The following is a 12810-nucleotide window of genomic DNA, read 5'->3' as shown; positions in this document are numbered from 1 at the left end:
GCTCTTTTGAGGGACAAGCTATTGAAAGAAAAGGAGAGGGCCTGTGTGCTCACGTCCTCCACTAAGTTTCATCACGTGGCTTCCTCCCCATCAAGGGCTCCAACCCCACACTGGTATTCTGGATTAGAGAGATCCTAGAATGCTACAGTGAAATGAGTGTATGCAAACACCAGGGAAAGGAACATCATTTGCACGCTGGCTCTGAACTGCAGGTCCAGGTAAGTTCCTGCAGGTCCAGGTAAGTTCCTGCATTCACAGGTCATCCCCTGTGTGGAAGTACTGAGAACCCTGGGGTCCCTTCTCAGCTTCCTCCAACACCAACCTAGGAGATGCCAAACCAAACCACCTTCCCAACCCATCCTGAGGTTGACCATGAATAGCACAAAACCACAGCATCTGCATGCCAAGGCCGATGCTAACTGAGCAGCAGACACAGGCCACGCGCTGTGGGAGGAGTGTTAGATATATCATTAGACAGTCATCCTCACGACAGCGCAAAGAGCGCAGCTACTCTCAGCTCCACGTGAGAGATGAGAAATCAGAGGCACACAAAGGGAAAGCATCTTGCTCTGCACTACTTTTCATGTTTTCATAAGAATTCCTTTCATTCTAGAATCACAAGAATCCCATCACTACAGTTAATGCAAGAGTCATCATCTGACATTTTACTTCTGTAGTCCTCACAGGTGTAACAGTGCAGGAAATGGGCCCGAGACACTCCACAGAGAAGCCTCCCTCCGGTCTCCCTGCAGTTTGACTCCAGGTCATTCAAGCAACAACCTCTTATTGAGCACTTAACAAACACATGGCTTTGGGTTTGTTGGAGAAGAACAACAGAACAGACGTTCAGTTGGATTGTACGTAATCTGTATACTGGCATTAAGCGCCGATGCTATGCGGCGGGTCTTTAAACCCCTTCACTTCGGCCCCCTTCAGCCTGGATGAGGAGGGGGCACCTGCTTCCCTCCCTAACTTTCTAATACCAAAGAGGAAACAAAGAACTCAGCTGCTGCTTTCTCTCTTAGAATCTGACATTTATGAATTCAAGCCAGGGTACATGGAATATCTCCAGCTCTCATGCTCACGAATCTCAAAAGTATCCCTCCTTCCCAGACAGAAAGGCCCTAGTAAACGCCTCACTCTCAAGCTTTCCTTAAATTATGGCTCCTCCTGCCAGGGTCAGACCCTCTGCTTTCCGGCCCCCAGCCTGTCTAAGCAGCTTTGGCAAACCCAATGCCTGCTCTCACTTATGTCCTTCACACAGACATAATCAAGCCAATGGGCAAGAGGGCGAGGGGGCCCTCACGCGAGTTTATTACCTGGAGTGGACACAGAGCGGGGCCAGAGGGGTCTGTACTGAGTGGCAGGTCTTCATGGCCGAGGATGGCTATGCTAATCCTCGTTAGAAGGATGGGTCTCACCCAGGGCTGATTTTGCCCTCAGGGGACATCGGACTGGTCTGAAGACTTTTTGGTTGTCAGAGCTGAGGGGAGGAAGAGAATGCTTCTGGCATATACTGGGGAGAGGCTGGACATGCTGCGGAAGATCCTGCAATGCCCAGGACAGGCCTCACCGCAAAGTATTGGTCCCAGATGGCACTAGTGCTGGGGTTGAGAAACCCGAGTTAGAGGAACACTACGTCTTATTAGCTTTGCTAGGAACGGTGACGCTGCCCAGATCAAGAGTATCGGTCACTAATCAGCTTATGAGGTGACTGGGGACAGACATGCACATAGGCAATATGTCACTATCAGTAATGAGCAAAAGCTTGTTAATCTCAAAGTCTATTAGGATTGACCTTTACAGGAGGGGAAAGAATACAGTTCTGTCCCTTCCTTCCAACTGAATATCCAGCTACCCAGGTGGGAAGAAACGGGCACCACACTGCTGTCTCGTCATGCCTTAAACAGCTTTATGTAACACTGTTCTTGACAGTTATTTTCTACAGAAACACTGTTCTGTGCAAATTCATAGCTGTGATCTAATATTTCTGTAGAAATTTTGAAGTGATAAATGTTATGGAAGCAAGCCAATAGGTTATGTGAGGGAAGAGAAGACAGTACTTAGAGATGCTTAATGATCTCCCTCTTAGAATTTACTGGAGATAGCATTTTCAGCCCCTCTTTTGTATTCAGGTGGTGCTTTCTTGGTCCATCCAGGGAGACGGTGGCAGTGAAAAGGGGCTGCACTGAGCACTAGCCTAAAGACCCCGACCACCAGAGGCAAAGGGACCGGATCCTCAGTCTCGCCCCTCCACTCCTGGAGGACAACAGGACGCTCCCAAAGAGTGTGCTTGAAAACAAGGGCAGATACTCTAATGGGCAACAAAAGGGGCAACAAATCACCAACAGCTGAAGGGACGCTCACCATCCTCCTCCTCTCCTTGTTTTTGGCAGTTAATCTCAGGATGAAATTGGAAGGACTCGGGTGTTTAATCCCAGGCTTGGATTCCTGTGTCCTTGCAGGCTATTCCCCTACAGGTAATGATATTGGCCACTGCCTACCTTCCAGTTGGTTCTTAACATGTGTTCCTTGGCTCGGCACTCCTGGAAGATGAGCTTCCAGCAAGAATAATCGGAGATGCTGCTCTCGGGAAGGTGCCCTTCCTGCTGGCACAGCCGGTACCAGAGTACTTCATCTTCTGCAATCACCTTCCACGTCTTGCTCACCTAAAACAGCAGAAGTGACACAAATGTCAAATTCTGCAATTAGAGAAGTCCCTTGTCATCCAAAAATCAATCAACACCTTTATTACTGCCCTGGGTTTATGGCAGTATAAAATGTCTCATTAACAAAACACTCTGAGGCGAAAAAAAATACAAGCAAATGTTTCCTGTTTTATCTTTCAAGATTTCAAAATTGTTGTACTACCATCTAATATCACATTTTAAACTACTTGGTTAAATTATTTTATATATATATGTATAAAATATAAAGAGAAAAAAATACACAAATACATAAAAGGCATAAAATATACACTGTAACACGTTAATAGATATAAAATCATACACAGCTTTTCAGAACAGAATCTCTTTACTTTTCACCAATAAGCACTTGTCTTTCCATCTTATAGAGCTACAGACCAATGACCTCTGAAGTAAAGAGCTGTAATAAAATATCCATAACCCAAAACTTCTGGTCACATGAGAAATTCAGATTTATACTATATGCAAAAACTTAGATTTTAAATGTGTAGATTAAAAAAATTATTTAACAGAAAACTCAAGCAATTATCTAGGATGGTAAGATCTGATATAGAGAAATTAATATTATGACTGGACTGAATTTCAAATCCCAACAGTATCCAGAGGAAATGGCCATTTCAGCTATTAGTGTTTGTTTGTTTGTTTTACCACCAATGTCTTTTTTTTACATCTTTTTTGGAGTATAATTGCTTTACAATGGTGTGTTAGTTTCTGCTTTATAACACAGTGTATCAGTTATACGTATGTTCCCATATCTCTTCCCTCTTGCATCTTCCTCTCTCCCACCCTCCCTATCCCACCCCTCTAGGTGGTCACAAAGCACCGAGCTGATCTCCCTGTGCTATGCGGCTGCTTCCCACTAGCTACCTATTTTACATTTTGTAGTATATATATGTCCATGCCACTCTCTCACTTTGTCCCAGCTTACCCTTCCCCCTCCCCATATCCTCAAGTCCATTCTCTAGTAGGTCTGTGTCTTTATTCCTGTCTTACCCCTAGGTTCTTCATGACATTTTTTTTTCTTAGATTCCATAAATATGTGTTAGCATACTGTATTTGTCTTTCTCTTTCTGACTTACTTCACTCTGTATGACAGACTCTAGGTCCATCCACCTCACTACAAATAACTCAATTTCGTTTCTTTTTATGGCTGAGTAATATTCCATTGTATATATGTGCCACATCTTTATCCATTCATCCGATGATGGACACTTGTTTCCATCTCCTGGCTATTGTAAATAGAGCTGCAATGAACATTGTGGTACATGACTCTTTTTGAATTATGGTTTTCTCAGGGTATATGCCCAGGAGTGGGATTGCTGGGTCATACGGTAGTTCTATTTGTAGTTTTTTGAGGAACCTCCATACTGTTCTCCATAGTGGCTGTACCAATTCACATTCCCACCAGCAGTGCAACAGTGTTCCCTTTTCTCCACACCCTAGCTATTAGTGCTTTGTCTTCCAACCCTAACTTTGGGGAAGGATGGATTTACTTCATCATGGGATAATGTACAAAGCTGGGCAGACTGCAAAAGATGGACTCTGCTCGCAAAATGAGAAACTGATCCAGCAGATCAACATGATCTGGGGTCTGCAACACATTCTGCTTGCTGCCCACCCAAAGGCTGAGCCTCACTTCTAAGAAAGTAAGAGTCATGACCAGTGGTTCATGGTAACTTGTGCTCCTTAACACTCCCTTGGGGCCACTTCAAGACATCAAATACTCAGACAAGAAGAGAGAACATGAGACAAAGAGAGAGCACACAGCATGTGCATGGCAGACTCTCATTACACAAGGGTGCCTCATCTGAGAAATACCAATAGGGAGTTAGCTTCCAGGACTACAGAGTTGAAGATCTCCGAAAATCTGCTCCTCCACAAAACCAACAAGAATACTGCCAAAAATTGTCAAAATCAACTTTTTCAGAACTCTAGAAATTAACTAAAGGCTTGCAACGTTCTGAGAAGCATCTATTCAAGAAAAATGGCTGAATCTTGGTAAGAATAGCAACCTTTGTATTGTTTTCACTTGCATTAATTCCATCCTCATCCTCTAGCTCCATGGTAGCCTTGAAAACCAACAGCCTCCAACTATAGCAGCTGTAAAAACCAGCAGTCTAGCAGCTCCCAGAGAGGCCAAATGGGTTTATAGCTCTCCAAAAGTACCATCCCCAGAGAACCGTCACTATTTGGCCTGTCTGGCAGCTTGCTAGAAAGCTCTGTTCTCGAGGCTTGTCTTTATCTAATCTGACTTAGATCTAACTCTGTCCTATATCCAGGGCATTTGTCAGAAAAAAATAAGGGACAACTGTTTAACAGTGCAGCTGCCTGACATGGCACTACCAAGTAGGGCTAAAAGGAGGCTAATCGAAAGCCTTAAAAGGAAAACCTGGGGAGTGGGATACCCCATTATAAATATATTCAAAATACTAAAGGAAAGCATATCTAAAGAAATAAACTTATGAGCACAATGTCTCACAAAGTAGAGAATATTGACAAAGAAACAATATCTTATTTTTTTTAAAAGAACCAAACAGGGCTTCCCTGATGGCACAGTGTTGTTAAGAATCCACCTGCCAATGCAGGGAACACGGGTTTGAGCCCTGGTCCAGGAAGATCCCACATGCCACGGAGCAACTAAGCCCATGTGCCACAACTACTGAGCCTGCGCTCTAGAGCCCACGAGCCACAACTACTGAAGCCCACACACCTAGAGCCCATGCTCCACAAGAGAAGCCACCACAATGAGAAGCCCGTGCACCACAACAAAGAGTAGCCCCCGCTCGCCACAACTAGAGAAAGCCTGCATGCAGCAACGAAGACCCAACATACTTAAATAAATAAACTTCTTTAAAAAAAAAAAAAAAAAAAGAAGATAGTAATATAGGAAAAGAGGAACAAAAAAACATACTGACAGCTCCTTAAATGGCTGAAGGCAGCCATCACATTTCCCCTTAGTCACCTCTTCACTGGTCTAAACACACCCATTTTCTCCAACTAATTGTCATAGGACTAGCTCCCCTACCCATTATCTCTGAAATGTACCCTAGTATTTATGCATCTCTGGTGTCCCTCTTCAAAAGGGATACTCAGGACTAAACAATACCCCAGATATAGACTGTCAAGTGCCATGAACAGAAGGATTTTATCAGATACTAATTTGCTACTTCACTTGAAGAAACATCCTCATGGTTACAGAACGTATGGTCCAGAGCTTCTGGAGTCTGTTTATTTTATTAAATATTTAAGGCAGACAAATAGGTATATATTACAAACACCCATGGATACACCACCCTGCTTAAGAAATATTACCAATAAGCTTAAAACTCCTGTGCATCTCCCAGTGTCCACATCCTTTTCTCACCAACAGTAACCTCAGTTCGGTATTTATCAATCTTCAGAGTCTTTTTAAATACAAGTTGCAATTAAAGAAAAATAAATTCCCCATTTCTTACTCTCACACTATTATGTCTTAAACTTAAATTCTTAACTTTCTAAACTTTCTATCCATTTTAAATCCCAGCTCATCACACATACCCACCCCCAGCATTTTATATCATTTTTGCATCTCAATTCTGTCATCCATTGTAGGTATGCTACTTTTCCTTTACATAAGTCATCAGCAAAATACAGTCTGTGGGGCTTCATGTCTTAATTATTTTAAAAAATTAACCAGGATAGGGCTGAGGACGGAGCCCGTGGCAAACCACTAGAGCCCTCCCCCAAGGCTGCCATGGATCCATTAAGCAGCCCACCCCAGGCACGGCCGCAGCATCAGTTACAAATCCACTTAACCACACTGTCATCCCACACTTCTCCATCTTAGCCATAAGGGCATCGGGGAAACAAACCCTCATCTGATCACAAGTGGTCAGGAAATAAAGAATGGGATAATGACTCAGTAACACTGGAGTTCCAGTTTCGACTAGACAGAACACCATGGTTTTATTTTTGGCATGTTTGGTCCACAGCTGAGCCTGTCCATGACAGTGGGTGGTGTCTGTCCATCTGTCTGTGCCAAAGTGAGTCTCAGCACTAGGCAATCATGAAGCACAGACAGGGACAGACCAACATCAGCTGTGATGGAGCCAGGCTACAGCTCAAATAGCTCCAGAGCAGAGTATTTCTGCCACAGGCCCCTGCAATTCAGGGTTAAATAAAGTATAAGGGTAAACACACAGACACCCTCATGGCTTCTCAAAGGCACAAAGTGCTAGCTAACCACACGGCAGTTTACTCTGATCCCTGGGATACATCAGCCCTTTTTTGTAAAAATTATAAAATGTAAAATTTTGTAGAATTTATGAAATGTAACTACTAGATGAAAGACCCAGACTCATTATTTCACTACACAGACCAGCACTTCCTAAAGCATATTCAATAGAATAGCAGCTCCTTAGGGTATTAATAAGTTATTTTAAAAAAGGATTCCACGGTCACACGGGTTTGGAGAACACTGGTTTAAACAAAACTAAGCAAGACTCTTCATTGCAGAACTTCTCAGAGCTTTTAGCAGACTGACACGTGTTGCATATCTCTAAGAAGGAAATGTAAGAGGCTGCATTCCTCGAACTTATCTGGCTCCTGAACTCTTCTTACAAGGAGTGTCTCAAAAGCCCAGTGTCCTCCAGAAGACACCTTACAGAACATTGATATGGGTATCAGTCAGTCAATTAAAACATATGTTGGGCACCAACTGTATGCGGGCACTAAGGCCAGCAATTCTTATCTACTTTCCACCTCAACCTGCCAAACTGACACCTTTGCAGGTGGGTGACACCCCACGGACATGACCAGATTGGGGCCGCCTGCCCATGGCTGGGGAAGCTAGAGGGAAAAGTTCTGGTCTCTGCCCTTACAGTCGAGTTGGATCACAAGACTGGCCCCCAACAGCGGGTAATCTTTGTAATTCTGCAGTCCAAAAATTAGCTACAAGGCTGCACTTTGTTAGATGAAGCCAGTGAATCATCATCATTTCAGGAGAATCCAAATTCAATGCTCAGTGACTACAAACTAGAATATCCCAATTAAACATTCTGGATGAGTTTTAATGAGTACCAAACTGTACAAATTCCAGCCACTTTAAAATAGAGAAACTTTTCAGAGACTTTCAAGAACTCTCAAATACATGTCAGACCTTAAAAATCTTGGAAGCCGAAAACATTTTTTTATATCAGCTTCGAAGAAAATGTCAAATTGTCTTAAATAACACAGTCTGAAATTTGTACAACAGGGTTACGGGATAAAAACCTGAGAACAAAACATTGATGTTTCGGTGCATCATCCCCACCACTGACCCCTAGACCACAGGGCCTCTTCTGTAGAAAATAATATTCAGGATAGAGTTTAATCCTGGAAAACAAACAATAAAGCTCTTTGAGGGATTTATAAAAGCTAGAGGTGAGAATTACTTCCAAAAAGGGATCAGGATTGTATCTACGATCAGGTATTGAACACAGAAATGTGCCAACAATTTCTTTAGCAAATGATAAAGAGAGGGTTGCCTTTTTATTCTTCTTGTAAAGGAGAACAAAAATGATAGGCTTTAAGAATTTCTTTTAATCCTGAAGGGGGAAAAAATCAACAAGAAAAACACCTAGTCAAACTTTCACAAGTAAATTTTAAAGAGTCTCACCAAAAGGAAATCTAATTGTTTTGATTTCTTAAATTACATTAAATCTAGAAAGTTTACGAGCCTGAATTTTCCAAAGGCCTAATGGTCTTTCTTTAATACACCAGGATTGGACTGGCCCTGCCCAGTAGAAGCCCCACGGAGTGAGCCTCAGCTGCAAGAATTTGCTAATAAAAGTGTCTCCAGCATTTTGCTTTATAGCACCACTATGAATTGCAGCATTAAAAGAAAAAAAAATAAAAAAGCCCTTGACTCAAAAACTAGCTTTATTAACTCTGCCTGGATTAAGGTTACCAGTGAGGCCCACAACAGGGGAAAAAGTGTCACTGTTCCAGTCACACAATGACATAATGAAGTCTACCTGGGGAGGACACACCACTGACCTCCCATTGCTAAACCCAGCAGTCTCTTCTCAGTCCTCCTCTCACTTGACCGCTTATTACCTTTGATCACTTTCACCTCCTTGAAAATTGCCCTCCCTTGGTTCAGAGGACTGTGCACGCTAGGTTTCTTCCCAGCTCACAGGTACCGCCTTCTCAGTCTGCTTATCGTCTACTCACTGTCTGTGCCAGGGCCCAACCCCTAATCTCCTCCTCTATCTACACTCACTTTCCTGATGATCTCGTTCAGTTTCCTGGCTTTAAATACCATTCATGTGCTGACTGCTTCCAAATTGACATCTTCAACCCTGAGTTCAACCCAGAACTCATCTGCAGCCTCACATTCAAGTACTGATCTTCCCCCCAAACTTGCTCATCCCACCATTTTCCCCTCATTAGTAATGGTAACCTCATCCACCCAGTTGCTCAGGCCAAACACCCTGGAGTCCTGTTGACTCTTCCTCCTCTCCCCACACCCAACCCATCAGCAACCCTGACTCCACCCACTTCTACCAGCACAGTCCTGGTCCAAACCACCATGTAGCCTTCAAACTGGTCTCCTTGCTGCCGGCCTTGTTCCCCGGCATATTCTTCACATGGCAGGGAAAATGATCCCTTTTAACATATAAGTCAGACCTTGTCACTCCTCTGATTAAAACACTTCAATGGCTTCCCATCTCATTCAGAATAAAAGTTCAAGTTCTGTTAACAGATTAAGTGCCTTCTGAATTTGGACCTTCTCTCCTTCTCTTAGCCCTGTCTGCTCACTACATCCCTGTGTTAGTTTCCTATTGATATTCTAACAACTTATCACAAACTTATGGCTTTAAATGACACACATTTATTCTCTTACAGTTCTGGGGGCCAGAAGTCTAAAATCAAGGTGTTGGGGGAACTCCCTGGTGGTCCACGTTTCCACTGCAGGAGGCACGGGTTCAATCCCAGGTCGGGGAACTAAGACCCCATAAGCTGCACAGCGTGGCCAAGAAATAAAATAAAATCAAGGTGTTGGCAACAGGGTTGCATTCCTCCTGGAGGCTTCAGGGGACGATCTGTTTCTTTACCTTTTCCAGCTTTGAGGGGCCACGTACATTCCTTCGCTTGCAGCCCCTTCCTCCATTTTCAAAGCCAGCAACATAGCATCTCCTCTCCTCTCTGACCTCCTGCCTCCCTCTAAGGAGCTCTGTAGTCACAATGAACCCACCTGGATAATCCAAGATCACTCCATGTGAAGATCCTTAACTTACATCTGCAAAGGTCTTTTTACCATAAAAGATAACGTAGTCACAGGCCTGAGGATTAGGGCATGAACATCTCAGGGAGGCCATTACTCAGTTGCCACAGCCTAGCCAGTCTGACCTTCCTGCTGTTCCTCACACAACAGGTACACTCACCTCAAAGCCTCTGCACCTGCTATTCCCCTCTGCCAGAGACCAGCCCAGCTTCCTTCTTCCCTCCTTCAGGTCTCTGCTGAAAGGTCACCTTCTCTATGAAGTCTTCCCTGGCCACCCCAGATGATGCAACCCCCAACATCATCTCTGTGTCTCATTTTTCTCCATAGCACTTACCACCATCAGATATATTCTATATTTAATGATATATTTACTGCACATAATGTAAAGCTTTCCAAAAGGCAGGGGTTTTTATGTTTTGTTCACCGTCTAGAATGGTACATGGCACATAGTAGGCCCTCTGTAAATAACCGAATGAGAAGAATAAGTCCAATTTTTTTTTTTAAGTTCAACACCTAAAAAAACTGGATTGCTGGGCATATACCCAGAGAAAACCATAATTCAAGAAGACACACGCACCCCAATGTTCACTGCAGCACTATTTACAATAGCCAGGTCATGCATGGATGCAACCTAAATGCCCATCGACAGACAAATGGATAAAGAAGATGTGGTACATATATACAATGAAATGTTACTCAGCCATAAAAAGGAATGAAATTGGATCATTTGTAGAGACATGGATGGATCTAGAGACTGTCATACAGAGTGAAGTAAGTCAGAAATAGAAAAACAAATATCGCATATTAACGCATATATGTGGAACCTAGAAAAATGGTACAGATGAACCAGTCTACAAGGCACAAATAGAGACACAGATGTAGAGAACAAATGTATGGACACCAAGGGGGGAAAGCAGTGGCGGGGGGTGGTGGTGGTGTGATGAATTGGGAGGTTGGGATTGACATGTATACACTAATATATATAAAATAGATAACTAATAAGAACCTGCTGTATTAAAAAATAAAATAAAATTTAAAAATTACGAAAAAAACTGGATTGGTTTTATTTTCAAAGGTCAGCTCCTGGCATGTGCTGCTCTCAGAAGGCTTTGACTTTCTTATTCAAATATAATCTTTTGCTTTCTGATTTTTTTCTCTTTTAAGTTTTAATATGAAAAATTTCAACCACACAAAAGTAAAGTGAACAGCGTAATAAACTCCCAAGTCACCCCCACTCTGTTCAAATGACTATCAATATTTTGCTATTCTTGTTTCATCTAGTTCCCCATCTTTTTTTCTGGAGTTGCTTTGGTTCTCCCTAACCCCTTTTAGAGGGAGCAGCCACTGCAACCTGGGGAATTAAAAGGAAACTCCTGTGGACGCCTGGGTGTCAGGCATGCACATATCTCCCTGAGAGAAGTCTGGGGGCAAAGGTGGAAATTAAGAACTAAGGGAATCCTGCCAGCAACTACAGGTCCTCAGAATAATTTCTGCTCTGAAAATCAACCAGGCACACTTGGCTCTAAATTTCCAACCTTTAAAAATGTCATTAAGATCTGTAGCTAGAAAAACTCAAATTTTAGTTTCTCCTATTTGGACATATGGGAAGATCATAAGATCACATTTGCCTTGAAACTTGAAATATCATAATCTAATACACTGGGCTTTAGTTCCAGAGCTACTTACTTATTTTGGTAACACCTACTTCTTGCTTGCCAATTTTAACATAAATCTTAAGTTTTTAACCTCTCCCATCTTCCTTCTTTTTCTTTATTACATTCTTCAAGGACGTTTTTCTACCTTTTACTTGAAAATCATGGCCCTGTTGCCTTTGCAACTCTATTTCTAAACTTACACATTAGGAAATACACATAACTAAAATATATGCTAAAATTGAAAATGAAAAAATAAAGTTATAGAGATGGAGAATAAATTCGAGGTTGCCAGGGGTTAGGGAAGGGCATGGCTATAAAAGAGTAGCAGGACTCTTGTGATGAAAATTCTGTATCTTGACCGTGTGGTCACTCAAATCTACACACGTGATAAAACTGCGTAGACTTAAATACACACAAATAAGAGTGTATTAAACTGATGAAATCTGAGTAAGCTCCATGGACTTTGCAAATGTCAATTCCTGGTTTTGATATTGGGCTACAGTCTGCAAGACATTACCAATGGAGGAAACTGGGGGAAGGGTACACAGAACTTCTCTGCACTATTTTTTGCAACTTATGAATTTCTAATTACTTTTAAAGTTTTTTAAATGAACATTGGTAAATACTTAAAAACCTTTACTCCTTAGAATTACTCATGTTGTAATATAACAGCACACTCACTTTTCTCATAAAAACCAAACAATTTTGTAATTTCGAAATCGACAATTTTGTCATTGTTGTCCATTTTAAAATATTACCCTTTAAAGTGTTTGGAAATCCTGTGGACACACACACACAAAAGAACAAAAAATTCTAAGTAGCGAAATGATAAACTGCTCAATGAACCGCCCCAAGCATAACTGCTTACTAAAACCCACACTGTTTGAGACATCCCAGCATGATACTCTCCCACAGAGATACTAAATCCCTCGAGGGACAAGTATGGATACCAAGGAGCTAGAGGTCAGCATTCAGGGTACACAGGACCACAAACTAACGTAAGGGGGCTTTAGTTTTGAAGCGTAAAGCCTCACAAAGCAGAAAAGAGAGGGGATGCAGAAAGGAGACAAAGTCAAGAGCCAAATCAATTCCCCAGTACAGTCTGTGGCATAATGAAATCTCAGAAGTCCGCCCCAATCAGGGTTCCTTACTGTTAGTCAGTTACCAATTTGGCATAAGGATCTAAGCAAACAGGTTTTCTCCA

The 12810-nt window shown here is 42.4% G+C and overlaps 1 protein-coding gene across 1 annotated transcript in view; it reads right to left on the bottom strand.

Moving 5' to 3' along the window:
• The window catches only part of FBXW8 (F-box and WD repeat domain containing 8), a 114821-nt gene that overhangs the window by 84474 nt on the left and 17537 nt on the right, over positions 1-12810 (bottom strand). Inside the window, exon 3 of the mRNA XM_027124697.1 lies at positions 2505-2669. Coding sequence (XP_026980498.1) covers positions 2505-2669 — 165 coding nt within the window. The remainder of the gene's footprint in view (positions 1-2504; positions 2670-12810) is intronic.

The sequence above is a fragment of the Aethalodelphis obliquidens genome, unplaced genomic scaffold (genome assembly GCF_003676395.1).
Source record: "Aethalodelphis obliquidens isolate GAN/ISIS:26980383/991018 unplaced genomic scaffold, ASM367639v1 scaffold28, whole genome shotgun sequence".
In the NCBI taxonomy this organism is placed as follows: domain Eukaryota; kingdom Metazoa; phylum Chordata; class Mammalia; order Artiodactyla; family Delphinidae; genus Aethalodelphis; species Aethalodelphis obliquidens.
Note: the sequence above shows the minus strand (reverse complement) of the source record. Positions and strands in the feature narration are given on the sequence as shown.